Raw genomic sequence first — 21,015 nt, 5'->3', positions numbered from 1 at the left:
TGACGTGGGGAAAATAGAACGAGTCTCAACGAGTGAAATTGGGATTTGGGAATTGGGAGGGACATATAAACTCATAAATGGACATTATTTGTTATATATATTTCGGGTAATCGGGTAAACCCGAAACCCAAACAACTTACCCTTTATCCGACCCGAAAAAAATTCGGGTTACCCACTTACCCGAAAAAATTAACCCGATACCAGATTTACCTTACCCGATTTACCCGTTATCCGAAAAATCGGGTGGGTAATTCGGGTAACGGGTATTTTTGATAGGGCTAGTCCTTGTGGTTTCTCAAAATCTGAAGTTTAATCATTGTGGTTTAAAAACGTCATAGATGGTCCATGTGCTTTCAAAACTTTTGATGTTTGGTCATTTTTGCTAACTCCGTTAGCTTTACACCATTAAATAAGGGGTATTTTTGTCATTTAACTATCTAGAGACTTTTATGAGGTTTTCTTTTCTTTTATTTTTTAAAATTAAATTTAATATCCAAGTATCTCTCCTCGCAGATAGATAATTTAGTGACAAACCTAGTTGCTTACCTTTCCGTCATCTTCTTCCCCTCTGCTTACCTCTCCCTCATCAAGATTAAGAACTTTGTACTCGTTTGTTTTTAGGGCATCGAAATCCTCTCAAAAAAAAGGAAAGGATGACTCATGTTTTTGTTCATAGGGGTTTTTCTGCCATTGGGACTTCTTCATCATCTAATAATACAAACAGTTCGAGTTCTTCGTCTTCATCGAGTCCACCTCAGGCTCAGATTAGGTTATTAGGGACTCGTCCAATAACAAGCGACAAACACATATACAAAATCGATTTTTCAGAAATTGATTGTTCTTAAATACCCATAAGCCTTATTTCAGATTTGGAAATTGATTTCTAGTTCCAAAAGCAAACCCATACATTCAGTTTTTCTTAAAGAGCAAACACAAAATCCGTTGTTTGTATACGTGTGTGTTTGACTTGAAGAGCAAACACTACTATGAAGTTTATTAGATTTTTCAATCAGATAGTTGTTTTAATCGATTCAATTCTCACATATTGATTTTAGTTCTTTCGTTTTGATAGTAAATCCTTTTGTGAAATTGTTGATCTTGAATGTATTTGAGTTTTAAAGCCGCTGCATATCAATTTGTAATTTTTTGTTAGAGCTTTTAAATCTGTTGAATTACTTTGTAATATCCCTTTGTATTAAGTCATTAGTCAACACCTAGAATCTCGTCTACTTACAGTCATAATCTCTATGGAGCTACGTTGATGATTCTCACTAATTTGTGAGTTTCTCCATCAATGATTTGGTATTACCAAACTTTAATGTTTGTTTTAATCTTGATGCTCTGAGACCCTTGATTTGCACATGTGTTTGAGTTGCAGGTTTTCTTGCTAATTTCAAAACCAATGGTTCATATTACTCACTTTTGGTTCTTAATCGTGATGAAGATAAAGATGATCTTGACTGATGATTTCAGGTGTTCTTGGTGCACTCTTTCTTCTAACAGTGGAGCATGGTTTGTATGTGTATGTGTGAGGTTTGTCACTAAATCATCTGTTTGAGAGAGAGAGAGTTTAATTTAAAAAAAAAAAAAACTCATAAAAGGTCCCTGGACAGTTAAATGACAAAAATACCCTTCATTTAACAGTGGAAAGCTAACGTAGTTAGCAAAAAGGATCAAACATCAAAAGTTTTGAAAGCACAGAGACCATCTATGAAGTTTTTAAACCATGAGGATTAAATTTTAGATTTTAGGAAACCTCAGGGACCATTTATGATGTTTTTTTTTTCTTGAATCCTTCTCACTTTTATTTTTTCTTGAATTCGTATCTTTAAATTAAGACAAAATTACATTGTTGGTCCTATGGTTTTTCAAACAAACTTAGTAAGGAAAACTATTAAGACTCATGTGCTTTTGGTCCCCATGGTTTCAAAAATATGATACATATTTTTCATAACACGTATTACGAGAGTTGTAGCTTGTTTATAGGACAAGTGAGATACTACGCAATGCATTGCTTAAAAGAATGGTGTTAGTAAGTTGTTATTGTTGAAATAATAAGCTAAACTTAGGATTATTTATGTTTATTTGTTGTTTTAGTGACTGATTATCTGATAGTTAAGGCAGTTACAATTATGTGAAAGTTAAGGTAGTTATGGCTATTTTAATTGTAAAATAAAGTTGTGTGTTGGTTAGGTCTAAAGAGTCATGTTGGTTTAGTTTCTATATATACATATGCAAACAGATGTAAGAGGTTGTTCTTGGTGTTTTAATAAAAAAAATCTTTATTTTGTTGTACAAGAACCCATCTTCTTCGTAAGTTCATTCAATCTCTCCATTAAATTATGTGTCTTATTTGATCTGTTTCCAACAAAGTGGTATCAGAGCATATGGTTTACGGTTCAAGAGGGCCTATAGAAACGTTGGCTTGTAATCGAAGCACTGTAGAACACATAAGAAAGAACATGAGAGAAATGACAAGATGAAGAAGACGATGATTGTTTTGTCTAAGGAATATTTCTGAAAAATATAGTGATGATCTCTAAAGAATGAGAATGGGTGGAGGTTTCTGATTGTGGATAAAGATCACATAAATGAAGCAAAAGTGGAAATTAGGGTTCGAGTGGGAGTTCTTCATGCAAGGTACCCATGACGAACAAGAAACATGAAATCTCTATGTTTCCTCTCTGCTTTGGGTACAATCCTTGACGAGGATTTTACTAATTAAACAAATGAAATGATATATTCATCTCATCAGCTAAGTGTTTAGCACTCTTAAATGTACGAACATATTCGTTGTTGTCCTTCAAAAACGTTACCATAAAAGTAACTATATTCTCATCAAAATCAATTTTTCTACGGTTTGGAAAAGCGGTAAACCTGCTACTCACCTCATTATCAACATCAAAGAGATACAACTGAAGAAACCTAGGCCCCATGATAGGATCGGGACAGAATGAACCAATTTTATGACTAATTTGTCCTAAAACCTTAAACACACACGGACCACGACCATCATTTATTTCCTCATCCATATCAGCCCCAAAAGATGTCATAGCAAACATACTATTATAAGCTCTAATTTCCCTCAAAAAAACGATCACTATGAAAAAGCGCAACATATTCATGCAGAAACGACGAAGGATAAGGGAGTATAATATCACCGGACTTGCAACAATGACCATATCTAGGATGATGAGTTGCAGGCAATTTCAGACTCCTTTCAACAAACCAAAAATAGGCACCACAATATTCACAGACACAATCACAATCACCAAAATCAACATAATTCGGAAGAACACCAGCAGAACGTATTCGTGAAGAGGGTCGAGGACGCCGAAAAACAGGTGTAACAACAAGACCCGAAGAAGAAGCAAGTTCAGCCCTAGAAGAGGACGACACAACAACACCATACCCCCGTTTACGTTGAGCATACATAACAAAAAAATAAATAAATAAAACAAAGAGGGAAAAACGACAAAAAAAGGGAAAATTTTGATGAATCCAAAACAGGGAGACGTAGAAGACAATCGGGAGATCTTACCTCGAGCTCACAAAAAGGAACAGACGAAAGAAAAGAAAACAAACAACCATAGGCCAAAAACAGAGAAGAAAAGGAATCGTATGAAATATTAAAAGAATAAAAAAAACGATAAAAAAAATAAAACAAAATACAAAATGAAAATTTCATCGGATAGGAAAACGGAAAAGGAACCATACATGAAACATGTGACAGAAACACAAGAGTAAACATAACAAAGTCTACAAAAACCGTCAAATAGCACCCAAAATGCATTCCATCCCAAAATAAGAAAGACCGATAAAAAGAAAAGGCCATATGTGACAAAAAAAAGGTAATGTTCACTGTTCCTATACTTTGGTCATTTTAAATAGGGAAAATGACCTTTTAAGGTAATAAAGTCTTCTACAAGTATTCATTTGGTCATTTTTTTTTGTATTCCATTTACCATTGATCTTGTTGTAGATGTTCAAAATGTACCATTATTACCGGGTATTGAAGGTTTCCGACGAGTATGTCACTCGGGTCGTCTTCTCCGGCTAGTTTCCGGCCAAATGCTTTTAGCAACAATTTCCGATCTACAAACAATTTCAAGAACACACACTTCCATCTGTTCATTTGTTTTTGTGAACGATTTTAGTTTTCATGTTTAATTTTTGGGTTCATGTTCAAGAACACACAAAAAATGATTGTGTGTGCTCATCAATGAGTTTGAATGTCAAGAAAGCGAAGGATGGAAAGTATGTGTTGGATCTGAGAGGTGTTTATCTTCATCGTGTCCAACAAAACCTAGAAATCAAAATTCTCAAGTTCAATAAATCAATTTGTCTAAGCAATGTTTATGTGTTCTTCATATTCACCGGTTATTCAAAGATCCCAACGATTTCAGATCAAAAAAATGTTTTCAAGAAAACACACACTTACATCTAGTTCATTTGAAATCAAGCAAAATATGACATCAAGTTCGTGTTTTTCAAGAACAAACCTAGAAATCGACGAGTGTGTGTGTGTGTGTGTGTGTGTTTATAAGTCTTCAAACTTCAAGAGTACCCACCAAAAAGCTACATAGATCAAACGGTTTCTTATTTTTCTTGAAAACCCATAAATGCAACCCTTGAAATCGAAGGTTTCAGTTCTTTGGGTTTGAGTTGCAGAAATAAAAACTTGTGAAGAGCTTTAGGTTTTGGGTTTGAAATCGATTAACACAACACATTTGGAATCGTTTTCCGGGTAAGAGTTTCAAGAATTAAGATCTTCATTTCTTCAGTTCTTGAGTCGTGAGTTCCACAAATAAACGAACCCTAGATTTTAGGGATTTTGATTTTCAAGTTTTGGGTTTGGATCTAGATTATTGTGAGTTCTTCAACCTAGTTTTGAAATCGATTTTAAGAAGCACATCACAAAAAATCTAGATTTCAGATTTGTGTATATGTGTATTTGTTCAAATTGCCCAAAAAATTCACAGTGTTATTCGGAAATTTTATGTTTGGCCGGAAAATTCATAAGCTTACCGGAAAATTAATTTTGACCGGCTAAACTTATGTTAGCTGGTTATAATGATATATTAAGACGATAACAACAAATTAAATGGTAAATGAAATACAAAAGTAACCATACTTGTTGAAGACTTTATCACCTTTTCCCTTTTAAATCTTCTTTTCTAATAAAACAATACATTAATGCCACGTGTCAATACTTCCTCTCCCCTCCAACTTATTTTCAGCTTCTTTTACCTAAGTGATTTTCCAATTATACCCTTCTGTGATTGGGAAATGCCATTAAACTCGCCTTATGCTTCCCTATTTGATAATGTGTTTCAAATCAATTTGATTTTGAAATCCCTTATAATCAGCCGAAAGATTAGTATAGTAAATATTCAAACATCACTATTCAATACGAAAATCACGTATCCTTAAAATCAACTGCATAATCAAATCGATTTCCTTCTGTACTCGCTACAACCGTCTCTCTCGAAACTACCTCACCACCACCACTAATCAACCCTCTCTGAAAATCCTAGATGCCTTCTCTTCACCATCTTCTTTACCTTCTTTTTGCTTTTTATCTTTCTCAGAAAAAATGCAGTAAGGCTCTCATCACTACCACCCTAGACGTCATCATTCCATCTTTAAAATGAGGATTTCATTCAATTTGATATCCTTTAGTGTCTAAATCTCGTCAAACGCCATCCCTGGTTATTCATGGTAACTTCATCTTCTTCACTCATCCAACCATCTTTTTCTATATTCGTTTCTTCTTCACTCATCCACCTTCTGCTTAACTTCGACTTCTGGTTCTCATTTATTCATTTTTAATTGATTGTTACTGATTTCTTTTTACTAATTTGTGCCCTAATCTTCCAATATGTTGACGTAATAATTTACACCGTTATGATCAGTGGGTATTGTAGCGCTGGTGAGATCAATAAAGCATTCAATGTGTTCGATAAAATGTATGCAGCACCTGGCATCGTAACATACAACACAATTATGTTTTTTTGTCTGACAAAAGCAGGACAAAAGCCAAACAAAGAGGCCGAACCTACTTCTCCATCGCCATCACCATCATCATCCCCATCACCATCTCCATCACCGGCTTCTGTTTTTTCTCCAGTCTGTCACACACACATACACACTCGACAGGTTCGTACCTAGACTTCCTTTTCTCTATTGCCGCCACCACTACACTCCTTCCCCACCCATGTTTTCCTTCTCTGCTACTCGCTTCGTCTCTCTTCCGATCGATTAAGAATAAGTGAGTTACAATATATGTTTTTTTATTTATTTTCTCATTTTTGAGTTTTAGTTTCAAGGTTTTAAGGTTATTGCTTTTATTTTTTATCTTCTGTGATTACATGTATTAAAAAATTAGGTAAGATTTTGCCCCTTTGATTTCTTCTCCCTAAACCCTTTGATTTCTTCCACGTTTTTTTTCAAATAGTTAGACGAGAATCCTGAAGATTAAAGTGTTATGAACATGAAATGAAAATGAACAGATACCATACAATGAAGACGATTCTAAGTGACTACATCAGATTTCAACCATAAGCTACAAAAGTAGTAAAGTATGTTTTCTCTCTGGTGTTCATATGTGAATTTGGAAACTACCTTTAATGAGTTAAACATTTCTCTTTTAAGTTTCTATTTTCCTTGATGTTGGTACACAACACTTAAGATTGGTTGTTGTGATTGTAAGCTTATGCAATCCATCTGTTTGATAAATATGGAATTTTTGCTTTGAGTACTTCAATTTTTTTGGAAATTTAAGAGAAACTTTTTATTTTTGAATTATATAGTCTAGAACCCAAGTGGATTGGATTAGCGTTGCTTGAAATATGAATGTTTTGAATTGTTTCTTTCAAATTGATTTTGTTTATTCGATCATTGTGTTGGAGGCATAGTAAATCTCATGTAGTTTCCAACTTTTTTACAAGGAAGAATTTCATTTATATCCTTACAAACTTTAGATATTACTTTTATATCCTTACAAATAACACAATTACACATATGTCCTTCTCAAACTATAAAACTCACATTTATATCCAAACTTATAATTTAATTTGGATTATATAAATTAATATTAAAAAACTTATCTAAAATTCAAATTTTCATACAAGTTTACCAAAATGCCCTTCCCAAATTAAAGATTAGCCAATACGCACATCCTCTTCCCCTTCGTCTCCTTGCACCCAAATCGTTGCTGGAAATATAGGTTCCTCGAACCTGCAACAACCAAAATTCCAAAATGAATTGATGATTCTTAATAGCATAAAGTGTCGTAGCACATGTCAAACTCACCAATCACTAACGTGGCCTTGTATATGGCCTCAATTCTTTATTAAAGTAATCAATTTTTCTAAAGACATACTCGCTGTTGACTTACGATTACATAAGCAAGAAACTGGACCATGTATATTCCAACTTACAAACATAAATTAAACAAACTTGTACATCGATAATGCACAAATTTATTTGTGTAAGCATGAAACATCAAGATATTAAATCATAACTTATTTTTCCATGGCAAACTATAGAACACAAAAAAGAAACAAAAAAACTATCGCCTAACGTAGAAATACCTAATATTATATTTAGGATTTAATATTGAAAAGAGTATTTTGGTAAAGTCTTATGGAATTTTTGAAGTTTAGATAAGTTTTTAAATATTAAATTGATATAATCCAAATTAAATTATGAGTTTGGATATAAATGTGAGTTTTATAGTTTCATAAGGATATATATATATATATATATATATATATATATATATATATATATATATATATATATATATGTAATTTTTAAGTTTGTAAGGATACCAAAGTAATATTTAAAGTTTGTAAGGATATAGATGAAATTCTCCCTTTTTACAAAATCAATCACATGGAGGTTAGATTATTTTAATGTTTTTTTTTTCTTTTCTATTTTAAATATATCATAGCTATATAATTTATATACAGTGATTTTGTGCACGTCTGTTTTTTTTATCAGGTTTATAAAGCTGATAATTTTGCTACTGATGGAATAACTGTAGAATTAGTCAAATCTTTTGAAGTTATGCAACAATTAAATATTTAAGTATTGTTATCATGTGAAGTAGTTAAGGTGGATTAATTATTAGATCTTACTTATGTTTGATGTTTCAGATTTTAGATTTATATCCTTTTATTAATATGTTCTTTAATATGCAGGTACCAAATAACATTGTACCGGTGACTAATAATGGTATTTGCAAGCTCTAACTAAATAACATTGGTATAGAGGAAGCGAATTTGCAACCGGGTCTGATTACATATGCACAATTGTAACCAGTTTTTTATAACCAACCCAAAAAAGTCAAACCGATTCAATTAAAATCGAACCATTTGTTTATAAATAGTTTTTTAATCATTATTCTAATTGAAACCGTTTTTTAGAGGAGGAACATTTATGAAAGCACTCATAGAGCCCTATTTTAAACCGGGGTCATATAAGATATATTTAGCCCAGTTCCGTTTTAAAAAAATCGGGTTGTATGAGGTTTATAGAAACTTATTACTCTCCAAGTAACCAAGTTGTATAATATTGACAAAACGGGACATTTATAACTTAATGCATATACATCTGTTAGAAGCTTCTTGAGATATGCATTTCTAACAAGTTTTTTTTTTTTTTTTTTTTTTTTTTTCCTTTTGCTGGTGTGGATGGTTCATTTCAGGGTTGTAACAAATATTTGTGGTAAGGTCGACGAAGGCCGCAAAATAAAATGTAAGTTTTTTCTTTGCATATCCTTTACGTGATTTCATACCAACATTACATGTTATTGATTATGATAGAAATCTTTAATTGCTTTAGTAATTGGGAACTTTGAAATTTATAGAGTGATTACAGGTTATTTATTAAATTTATCATCAATTGATATACATAGCTGGTTATCATGGTTATCAAGTTTGATACATTTACTCCTACAGTGAAAAAGGGGTTTTTTGGTTACCAGAGATATAGGTTGAATGGAATTACAAAAAGTTTCTATGTTGTAATCTTGAATTCTTCAAATCGTTACTTTTCTTCTCTTTATCTCTCTCATTCTTTGATTAATTGACTGAGATTTGGTGTTAATATGATAGGTGGTTCTTGTGTATAGTCAATGGTATGACACAAACACAACAACATTAAGTAGTGCTTTGTTCAACAATGGTTTGAGTTATGGCAATCCAACAATTATCTCAACAGAGTCTATCTTTTAAGGTCACCAAAACTGATGGTAAAACCATGATGTCTAACAATGTTGTCCCTGCTGGCTGGTCTTTCAGATAGACCTTTCTTGGTTCCCAATTCCGATGAAAAGACATTTTTACCTTATTTGGGAAATATGTTTTAGTGGTCACCTAGGCATTACTATTGTATCTTTTAGCAACTACAATAACTACTACTATAATAACTAAGAGCATATTTTGATAGTTTCCTGTTAAACTGTTTTGTTCAATTCACAAACTGTGGGTTTATCATCTTACCTTTCTTTCTTTCTACCCCAAATATAACATTGTACTCCCTTTGTTTTTCTCATTTGAGTAAAAAAAAACTAAACCAAATCCTTGGAACCCGACTACTGAGAAAGATCCAGAATATAAGGCATGAGAAGGTGATTCAATGATTTTATGACCATGTATATGGCAATCAAAATTATTCGAAAATGGTAAATTTAACTTTGGAATTTTCATTCTAATAATACATTTCATTCAATGATTTAACCCTCTTATGTTTATTATCATTTAGCAGAAACCACAAGGAGAAGATATTGCATAAGCCCCACTGGCAGAAGAATAGTTAATGTACTACTATCGTGTTGAGGCGAATTGCATTAGAGGTTTTGATGGAATTAATGTTAAAGTTTGATGTGGTGTTGTGTTGACGCTAATTTGATTTTTTTTCCACGGGACCATTTCTGTAATATACTCTTTATTTCTTAAATCTAACAATTTTATTAAAAATTTTTCATTTTTAAAAATCTAACTATAGATAAATAACGAAATTGAATGTGACGGTACTATATAAGAAATATAAAGTTATAGACTTTTAATTAGAAATGCAAATGGTATGTTATTTGTATAGATTGAATTTCCCAATATTATTATTTTTAATTTTATTTATTAATTGTTAACTAAAATTAAATTAATTTATTGTTTTGTTATATTAAAATTTTCAGTTGTTGTTTATTCTATTTGGTTTATATATGATTATTACATTACCGACATATATAATTTGTCATATCTTAATATCATTTTTATAATTTATTGGGTGGTAAGTTACAATGGAAAAATAGATGTTTTTCTTCTCAAGAATCATGCACAAAAAGTAAGGGATTAACAAAAATAAATACTTTTTTTTACAACTCATACGTCTGTCTTGTTACAACTTTCATGTATTTAATAAGAATAAAGCTCTAAAAGTGATACTATCTTACATCATACAAACTCATGACTTTTATTAAATAGGTGGATTTACATGTGTAATTAAATACTTACAAATTACAAAGTTATAAAAAATACAATATTACAATTCATAGGTTTTTCTAAATTAATGATATATTATTTTATTACATGATTAATTTTTTAATTCTATTTAAAATTAATTTTTTAATTCTATTTAAAATTAACTTTCACAGGTTTTAACCTAGTATATATATATATATATATATATATATATATATATATATATATATATATATATATATATATATATATATATATATATATATATATATATATATATGAGACTTTAGAGTCTTTATATGGGCCTAGATTTTTGTTGGGCTGAATACCCACAAGCTATCCGACCTAACAATCGAAATCACACTTCTATCCTTTGCTAGGGTTTGTCTGAACTGAAGGGGTTTCCGATCAGGAACCGAGCACTACTGTTGCGTATGGCGAAACCAGGACGTGGTCGTCCGGCGGCTCCTGCGGGGTCTGGTTCAGGCTCATCCTCCCGCTCCCGCTCTCGCTCCGTATCCGGATCCTCTCGCTCAAGCTCTCGTTCTAGATCTCGCTCCAGATCCTACACTTCTTCTTCTTCTCCGTCTCGCAGTGTCAGCTCTCGTAGTCGTAGTCCTCCACCAAAGAAAAGGTTTACTTTATTTAGTTAGACTTATTCATATCCATTTTTATGTTTAATGATTATTTAGGGTTTTGTAATGCTGAGGTTTTGGTCCTTTTTATCAGTGCTGGTGATGGACCAAGGCGAGGACGCTCTCCACCACCTCAATCTAAGAGGGCTTCTCCACCTCCAAGGTTACGATGCTAATTTAATTTGTTTATTTTACTTGTTTTGATATTTCTATCTGTAAAACGCCCCCTTTCTTGAACATGAGCTACATTCTGTGTAATCTGGTTTCAATTTGATTTGGATTTTGCACGTTTTGGGAATAATTTACTGGCTAACACCCATCCTAAATATACTATTTTAGGTGTATAATACTGTACCAAACTCGGTATCAGTTTTTCATATGCTAAATGCTAGTTTTGACTGAAGCTTTTAGAAGCTGTGTGCATCTATTTTGAATCCTACTTTCAACTGAAGTTTTTAGGAGCTGTGTTTGTCTATTTTGAAGTTGAAGTTGGTGCACACTTATCGAAAACTTAAGCATTTTTCTGGGCTTTGAAGTAATTTGTCTGAATCCGGAAAGAATAGGTTTCATGTTGTTTTATATAGTATTCAGGAAACTCAAAGGGTAATTTTTCTAAGCTCAATTTAGTATTAAAGTGAATCAACATGAGTGAAAAGGTAGTATTCGACTTGTAGTTGATCATTCTACAGGTTGCTCTGTTTTAGCTAAGTTTAAAAAGTGATTCTACAGGTTACTCTGTTTTAGTTAAGTTTAAAAAGTGGAGAATGGAAAATTGTGTAGCTTGATTTTTGTATTAAGACACAACAAAAGGCATATGCTATAACATCCCCTGAAGCTTTACTGTTTCAAACCATTAAATCTTTTTAAACCTTCAACAATTTTAAACTCATTATTTTACTCTCCCCTGTTTTATACTTTTTTAAAAAAAAAATTTGATTCACCTCATTGTTACTGTATGGTTTTGGTTACACATATTAAAAGGCCACTAAATGATACACAAAATAGATCAACACAAATCTCTTTCCGCTATTTGTCTTGTATTTATTAAAAAGGGCACACCTTTGACTAGATTTCTAACTATCTTGAGTTTGATTGAAGACAAGAGTCAACTATGATATATATACAACTTAATTTACTTTTCCATTAATTATACTGAGAATGCATAGGGATGTAAAGTATAAAAAATATTGCAACAGTTTTTGTTAGATAAACTATAGTGAATGTATTGTTTGTTGCTTAAGAAATATAGTTTGTTTTCATGTTCTTATGGTCATTTATCATATATGCAGTGACATTGTTATTGCTTTTGTATATCTATGAAGGCTCTTTGTGCTAATCTTCACATTTGGTTTCTTACAGGAAAACATCTCCTGTACCTGAATCACTTGTTCTTCACATTGGTCAACTCACAAGGAACGTGAATGAAAACCATCTGAAAGAAATATTTGGTAATACATCTGATATTTGTTTTTCCTAGGAGTTATCTCCTAAGTAGATAAAGTCTTTAGGGTTTATACTACTTTTTATTGTAATTGAAAAGATATCTAGTAGCTTTATTGTTAGGATGCATACTGACATTGTTTAATTTTAAAACAATGACTATTTTGGTCTATTATGGTTTCTTCTTTAAACAGGAAACTTTGGTGAAGTTGTACATGTACAATTGGCTATGGATCACATTGTAAGATTTAAGTTATATCCTTTCTCTCTATATCACATTGCAATTAATTGACAAGTTTTACACTTTTTTTTTCAGGTTAATCTTCCAAAAGGGTCTGGATATGTCGAGTTCAAGTTACGATCCGATGCTGAAAAAGCCCTACTACACATGGATGGTGTACGTGTCATTATCATAATTTTTAAATATTTTTTTTCACAAAAAATATATATATATTCCTTTGTTAAGTTCATGCTTATGTGGTAAATTAATAATACTACAGGCTCAAATCGATGGAAGAGTTGTTCAAGCTAAGTTCACTTTACCTGAGAGGAAAAAGGCTTCTTCACCACCTCCTAAGCCTTTGGCCACCGCTTCAAGGAGAGACGTTGCTAAAAATGATAATGTAGCCGCTGATGCCGAAAAAGATGCACCAAGGCGTGTAACAGCTGGTATGCTAATTTTACTGTGTTTGGCATGCATTGGACTGTGACTGTGACTAATGTCAATGGCACAAAGTGTTACTGATTTCAATAATACAAAAGTAACAGTTTACATGTCCCACCTAAAAAAGGTGGGACGTGAACTGACATCTTCTATCAGATGTCAGTGTTAGTGGGACAAAGTGTTACTGATTTCAATAATACAAAAGTAACAGTTTACATGTCCCACCTAAAAAAGGTGGGACGTGACCTGACATCTTCTATCAGATGTCAGTGTTAGTGGGACAAAGTGTTACTGATTTCAATAATACAAAAGTAACAGTTTACATGTCCCACCTAAAAAAGGTGGGACGTGACCTGACATCATCTATCAGATGTCAGTGTCAGTGGGACAAAAGTTCCCAAAAGGTGTAGTGTTTTGTTTCCCACCCAAAAAGGTGGGACATAGACTGTATAATCTTTTGTTACACTGTGTTACATGGTTACTCTTTTTTTCTCCCTTTTGCCAAAAGACATAAATGCCCTTCTTGAGTGTAGAAAGTTTGTCCAATGGAGAATGTATTAAGTTTATTTTACTTACTTACATAATGTGTTCTCTTAATAGTGTCTCCCCGGCGTAGACCTCCATCACCAACTCGCCGGAGGTCTCCTGTAGGGCGGAGAGGATCTCCTCCACCTCCCCGCCGCCGTGTAGACTCTCCTCCACCTCCTCGGCGCCGACCAGAGTCACCTTACCGCCGTGGTGGTTCACCGCCACCTAGAAGGCGGCCTGCATCTCCTCCTAGAAACCGCTCCCCTTCTCCTCCAGCAAGACGATATAATCGATCACCTCCTAGGTTTATTTAATATCTCTTTTATTAATTAATTACTTTTCTACTATCAAATTTCATTATCAGTTTTAACTAAATAGATTTTAATAGGTCCTCTCCGCGCCGGATTCGTGGTAGCCCAATTCGAAGGCGCTCACCCCCACCAAGACGCCGGTAATCTTAACTTTTTTACTTTATCAAAAATGCTAAATGGCAACATACTTTCATTTATTTGTGTATTATAGCATCTCACTTTTATTTCTTTCTACTAGGGTTTTATGTACTTTTCAAAATTTTATTTTTCTGACTGATGCATTGTAACATTATACTTTCATTTTTTGTTATTAGGACATTATACTTTTAGAATCTACTAAAGTATAACAGTGAACTGCTGTGTTTATATTGCATTGCTATTTATTATTGTATGTGTTTCGGTTTCTAATTCGTTATCACATACTTTATATTTGAGATTTATTTATTTATTTATTATTTTTTTCAGTTCTGGAGGAAGAGCAAGGAGTCCACCTAGAAGATCTTCTCTGAGCCGCAGGCGTAGCAGATCGCCACCTATCAGAAGGCCTGCCCGTTCACGCTCCAAATCAATTTCACCAAGAAGGTAATCTACTTTTCCACCATTTATCCCCTTTTTGTTTAAAATCTTTTTTATGATAATAATAATAGTAATTTATAATATAATTAACCCAATTTTTTATTTTCTATAAACAGGGCAAGACCACCAGTTGGAAGACGTGGGAGGTCATCATCATACTCAGATTCTCCAAGTCCACGAAAGGTTTGACTGAACTGATTGACTTTTTATCCAAATTATCTTTTACAAAATATTTCCTTTCATTTTTACTGAATTGTGTCTCTCTTTGTTATTATTGTAACAGGTGACAAGAAAGATATCAAGAAGTCGCAGCCCTAAAAGGTAATAATAATAATATTCATGTCTTTTTTATTTTTATAATATTTGTTTAATGATGTTTAAAAAATACATATGTAGCTTACTGGATTGATGTGTGGTTGTTTATGATGTAGGCCTTTAAGACGAAGGAGCAGCAGTAACAGCAGCAGTAGCAGTTCACCACCACCACCACTACCACCACCTCCACCAGGAGGACCACCACCACGTAAGCCTTGAGCCTCCACCACTACCATGGATATGATGGAGGAGCTTCTTTCTGGTGGGGAATGGGGATATTGATCATATCATATGTTTAGATTTGTTTAGTTTGACAAAACTGAGGGTGTGAGTAATTGTTCTCTTGACTTTGATACAACTCATGTGTATACTTCTTCAGTCTTTTATTACTCTTGAGATACATAAAGAAGGTTATGCATGTCTGGTTTTTGGCCAAATTTGTACTTGGATGTGCTCACATTTTTTGGTTTTATTTAGGATTTTAAGAAAAAAACAAGCATCACTGTGGAATCCAGTCCTGTTTTATAAATGTCTCAACTTGTAGCTAACTTCTTATTAGGAGTCATTGTTATTTGTATTTTCATGGTGTCGATTGGTGTTTGCCTTTTCTATAATCTTACATGAGATGCCATCACTTCTAAATACATTAAAGTTATTGAGATATTCAGTTTGGGGAAATAATAGCTTTATATGGAATAAGAGCATTCTGAAGAGGGATTTTAAATTCTGGACTATTGAGATATTCGTTACTAGCTTGTGTTTGGTTTATGGATTTCAAAGGAGTTTGGATGAATTGGAATGTAAATTCTAGGGATGAGCAAAAGGACCGAACCGGCCGGAACCGGACCGGAACCGGGAACCGGCTTCGGCCAAAATCAAGAACCGAACCGGCCCGGCGGTTCTATTGGTTCCGGTTCTACCGGTTCCCGGTTCTTACCAGTTCTTGTCGTGTCTTCAAATGTTGGAACCGGTCCTTGAAAAATAGCATGATACGGTTCCGGTTTTTGCCGGTTCTACCGGTTTTCGCCGGTTCTACCGGTTCCGGTTATATCGGTTCCGGTTCCCGGTTTCAAAAATCCACAAAAATAACATCCCGGTCCCGGACCGATCGGCTCCATCGGGTTCCGGTTCCGGTACCGGTTCCGGCCGGTTCCCCGGTCCATTTGCTCATCCCTAGTAAATTCCAATAAAAATTGAGCATGATTGACAAAATCAAAGAAATAGGAATTCTTTCCATGTGTAAAAAAAATTAATCATTTTTTTCCTTGGATTTTAGATTTGTTTTTTTATGTTTACTATAAAAGACAATGTCTTTGCACATGTTATTTAGATTTATCAAATCAAAACGCATTAACATTATCTCTCATATACGCTACCGACCCACCTTACCACACACTTAGGTTAAAGGGAGTGGTAACTCTCCTATCAGCTTGGCACATCATTTTTTTTAATGTCATGTCATTTTTTTTGTCTTTAACACTTAATTCTTAACATTTCATAAGGAGTGGTAAAACTCCTAATATTTTTTTTTCAAATTTTATTAAATTATAATTTTTTAGAACACAGACAATTAAAAATAATTTTTTTTTTAATAATTCAAAATTTACCTAAATGTCTAAATATATTTGTTAGCTTTTTATTTTTTATTTTATTATTATTTTTTTTATATAACTTTTATGTTCCCATCTCCAACTTGTATAATTTACCTAAAACAAAAAAAACAAAGCCTTAAACTGTTTCTTGTTTGGGGAAAAACACCGAAACATTCGATCCCAACGCAAAATAAAACCCCAACATTTGTTCCTTGTTGTTAATACTCTCTCGCCATCTCCATTCGTTCTTCGTCGTCTCACCGTTTCCCTATTGACTTACTGCTCATCTTTCGTGGCCTCGTCTTTGTTGATTTTTCCTCTATCATCGCCGCTTCAGGTAAATGTGAATGATAGATAACAAGTTAGATTTTTCCTTGGTCTTAGACGATTTTCTTTGCAAATACCGATTTTTTTGTTTACTCTCATCTGATCGATTATATCTCTAAGCATATGATTTCTGATTTTGCATCCTTATTTTTGTGATTGATTGTTGAATCTGCTGATTTTGCATATTAATTGGTAAAGCAACCAATCATATTCAGGCATCCTTCCCTCTCTCCTCTCGCCAAGCCCGTAATGAGCTTCATCTAGCGAGCGCTAGGGGGCGGTGTTTTGATGCCCTTAGTGAGATTAGCGACTTCCTTTGGCGACTCCACTCCGTTTGGCCTTACACACCTATCTACACCATCTACTATCACCCACATCTCTACATATAGCCCCGCCCATCCAACTTCTAGGACCATCCACACATTCAACCTAAACCACACATAAATCTATATCCACATGTATACATAACATACGTACACATACTGACAAGTCAATACCAACGTGTAAATCCACTACATCCCTCCCCTACACCTACCACCTACATTCCCATGTCCACACCCATCCTATTACTACATCCACCCTTACACCCACACCTTATTATACCCATATATGACCCTACCCCAACACCCACACATATACCCATGCATACCCTTGTTTCACTCCCATATACCTAACCTCACACCTACATACCCTGCACCCAAACCCATAATCATACACCCACATCAACGCTGATGCTTGTCAATACCCATACCTAAAACCCATGTCGATTTGAGCAAGCTCATATAGGTTGGAGTGGGTAAGAGTTTACCCCTCACTCGTCTAACAAGGAAGGGTGTGAATTTCCAATGGAGCCCTGAGTAGCAGGTTGCTTTTGAGACGCCGTGACAAAGGTTATATGAGGCCCCGGTGTTGACCCTTCAAGAGGGTGTCGAGGATTTCATGGTATTTTGTGATGCATCCATCACTGGTTTGGGGGCGGTTCTTATGCAGAGGGGATGAGTGATTGCTTATGCTTCACGGCAACTGAAGCCACATGAGGCGCGGTATCCTACTCATGACCTGGAGTTGGGGGAAGTGGTATTTGCTCTCAAAATTTGGAAACATTATCTATATGGGGTCTGTTATACCGTTTACACAGATCACAAGAGTTTGTGATATCTTATGGACCAACCGAACCTGAACATGAGGCAATGCAGGTGGCTGGACGTGGTCAAGGATTATGACTGTGAGATCCTTTACCATCTGGGTAAAGCGAATATGGTAACGGATGTCTTGAGCCACAAGTCAGCTAGATCTTCAGTTGGAGATATGTGTATGAGGATATCCATTGATTCTCTACTTTTGGGTTTGATCAGAAAGGCACATGCAAAAGGAGTTAGGAAGGAGAACTGGAAACAGGAAATGATCAGGGGCGAGATTGACAGGTATGTCATCGATAGTCGGGGGTTGTTGAGCCAGTGCAATTGGGTTTGGGTTCCAGTTTCTTGTGGGATCAGGTAGATAGTATTGCGGGAGGCTCATAAGTCTCGCTTTTCTATACACTCGGGAGCCACTAAGATGTATCAGGATTTGAGATTAAGTTACTAGTGGCCGTGTATGATGAGGGAGATAGCCTGGTATGTTGAGAGGTGCTTAAACTGTAGGATGGTCAAGGCCGAGCATCAGAGGCCACATGGCAAGCTACAACCTTTGGAGGTTCCCATGTGGAAGTGAGAATATAGATCACCATGGATTTTATCACCAGGTTGCCAAAGACTTCCAGGGGTTTTGATGCTATATGGGTCATCATGGATCAACTGACCAAGAGTGCCCATTTTTGGCCATCTTGGAGAGCTCTTCGGCCGAAAAGTTTGCCGATGTGTATGTTCGGGAGATTGTTTTTCGTCATGGGATTCTGGTCTCCATTGTTTTAGACCGAGATGTTCAGTTTACTTCCTGATTATGGCAGAAGTTCCACAAGGAACTGGGCATGAGGCTACATTTCAGCACTGCTTATCACCCGTAGACCGACAATGATGTGAGCAGACCATCCAAACTCTTGAGAATATGTTGCGGGCTTGTGTTATGGATTTTGGTGGGAGTTGGGTTTCCTATCTACCGTTTGTGGAGTCTTCTTACAACAACAACTATCACTCCAACATTAGTGTCCCACCTTTTGAGCTCTTGTATGGTCGGAGATGTCATACCCAAGTATGTTGAGGAGAGGTTGGTCACAGGGTCATGGGAAGGAACGAAGTAGTCCTTCAGACCACAGAGCTTATTCAGCAGATCAAGCAGAGACTGTAGACAACTCAGATTCGATAGAAGAGTTATGCTGACCAGCACCGATTGAAGTTGGAATTTCAGGTCAGCAACATGGTATTACTGAAGGTCTCACCCTAGAAGAGTGTGATACACATCAGGAAGAGGGGAAATTAAATTCCCAATATATTGAACTGTTCCGTATGATAGACAGGGTTGCCTACCGGTTGGATTTTTCGAGTGAGCCCAGTCAGATCCACAACAACTTCCATGTCTCTCAGTTGCAGAAGTGTGTGTTGGATGGTGAGGTAGTGGTTCCTTTGGATGATATTCAGGTTGATGAGTGTTTGAATTATATTGAGAGGCTGGTGGCTATATTGGAGATAAATATGAAGGTCCTATGCAACAAGGAATTACCTTTGGTAAAGGTTCGGTGGCAGCATCGGAGAGGCTCCGAGTGGACCTGGGAACCCGAGGTTGAGATGCGGGAGCATTACCCAGAGTTATTTACTGCAACAAATTTTGAGGACGAAGTCTAGGTCAAGTGGGGGAGAATTGTAACATCTTGTTTTGAGGTATTTTCACTTTGAGCTTTATATTGAGATTTATTACATTTTGGTCCTTAAAATGTAAGATTTGTGGCTGAGAGGGGCTAATATTGCCATTTTTGGAATTATGGAGTGGAGCCACGTACGCTGGGAGTACGGGGTGAAGTCCCAAACCCTAATATTTAGGGTTTGGACCCTATTTGTTCTTCATTAACTCTCAAACCTGGTTCCTTTCATCAACCTCCATCCTCTCAAAACGTTTTTGCAAACCCTAATCTACCTTGTGAGCATTTTTGAGCTTGTGTGTGTGTGTGTTTTGTGCCTTTGAAGAATAAAAAAGGAAGTAGAGACCATCTTGGAGGAGTAAAGCACCTTAGATCCAGAATCACATCATCATTTGACATCACTTGGAGGTATAAAGTTCAGAACTTGGTGAAGTTATACTTAGATCTTGTTTTGGGCTTGATTTTATGTTCTTTTGGTCCTATAAAATTGTTATTATGAGTGGGGATTACTCTAATCTATTTGAGTTGTCCTTTAAGAGGTTTTCAAGCCTCTTCAGTCATAAACATGTAATCTTGGACACTAGTTTCTTCTCATGCATGGCCTAAGTTGTCTTAATAGATTAAGAGGTTATGATCTTTGGTGTTGGGCATTTAATGGCTATGCAAGACCATAAAGTTGGAAACTTTATGGTAAAGGACATAATTTTGGACATGGATCTAGAAAATGAACTTAAGGGCTTAAGGATTAAGATCTTAATGAGTTGGGTTGGCGGCCAGCTGTGTATGCTGGGCGTACGTTGCACGTACATGGTCAACAAGCTCTAGGGATGTCAAAAAGTCATGTGGGACCCCGTTCCCGTGGGGGCCCCGTCCCGTTTGGGGGATTTTTAAAAAAAAAATCAGGGGCGGGGACGGGGGCGGGGGCAAGGTTAACCCCCGTTTTAATTTCGGGGGCGGGGGCGGGAGTAGACAATCCCGTCCCGAAATCCCCTTGGGGACCCCGTTAATAAATTACACATATATTTACATATATTAATTATATAAATATAATAAACTATAACATGATTTTGAGCTTCCAAAATTCATCAAAAAAACATGTTTTTAAGCTGTTAGTATAATTTTTTAAAATGCCATAACTTTTTTATTTTTAACATATAAAATTTTGTAATAAGTAATTATTTTTTACCTAAAAAATAGCTTATTTTAGCCTAAATAACAACTTTTTTTAGCCCAAAAAAAGTAGCACAAAATCAATTGGGGGCGGGGGTAATAAAGGGGATTCGGGGGCGGGGGCGGGGGTAGGAACATTGAACATTCCAGGGGCGGGGGAGGGAGATGCACTCCCC

At 35.2% G+C, this 21,015-nt stretch overlaps 1 protein-coding gene and 1 long non-coding RNA gene across 2 annotated transcripts; both read left to right on the top strand.

Annotated features, from left to right (window-relative positions):
* Positions 1 to 526: 526 nt before the first annotated feature.
* Positions 527 to 2,844, top strand: LOC145004884 (uncharacterized). Its single transcript, XR_013662460.1, has 2 exons — positions 527 to 1,278; positions 1,379 to 2,844. It is a non-coding gene; the product is annotated as an uncharacterized LOC145004884 (long non-coding RNA).
* A 7,969-nt stretch (positions 2,845 to 10,813) lies between these two features.
* Positions 10,814 to 15,393, top strand: SR45 (arginine/serine-rich 45). The gene is made up of 12 exons (XM_078964267.1): positions 10,814 to 11,121; positions 11,217 to 11,285; positions 12,482 to 12,570; positions 12,757 to 12,803; positions 12,879 to 12,959; positions 13,063 to 13,231; positions 13,827 to 14,058; positions 14,143 to 14,205; positions 14,531 to 14,647; positions 14,758 to 14,824; positions 14,925 to 14,962; positions 15,073 to 15,393. The coding sequence occupies exons 1-12, from the start codon at positions 10,922 to 10,924 to the stop codon at positions 15,173 to 15,175; spliced, it is 1,275 nt and encodes a 424-aa protein (XP_078820393.1). The 5' UTR covers positions 10,814 to 10,921; the 3' UTR covers positions 15,176 to 15,393.
* The last annotated feature ends 5,622 nt before the right edge of the window (positions 15,394 to 21,015 follow it).

Source organism: Lactuca saligna, chromosome 7 (assembly GCF_052625555.1).
Source record: "Lactuca saligna cultivar CGN05327 chromosome 7, ASM5262555v1, whole genome shotgun sequence".
In the NCBI taxonomy this organism is placed as follows: domain Eukaryota; kingdom Viridiplantae; phylum Streptophyta; class Magnoliopsida; order Asterales; family Asteraceae; genus Lactuca; species Lactuca saligna.
This window is presented reverse-complemented; position numbering and strand designations above follow the sequence as displayed.

Coding starts and splice junctions, on each gene's coding strand:
- SR45 (XM_078964267.1), top strand. CDS start 10,922: ATGGCGAAACCAGGACGTGGTCGTCCGGCGGCTCCTGCGGGGTCTGGT. Junction 11,286..12,481: donor AGGGCTTCTCCACCTCCAAG/GTTACGATGCTA, acceptor GGTTTCTTACAG/GAAAACATCTCCTGTACCTG. Junction 14,206..14,530: donor TCACCCCCACCAAGACGCCG/GTAATCTTAACT, acceptor TATTTTTTTCAG/TTCTGGAGGAAGAGCAAGGA.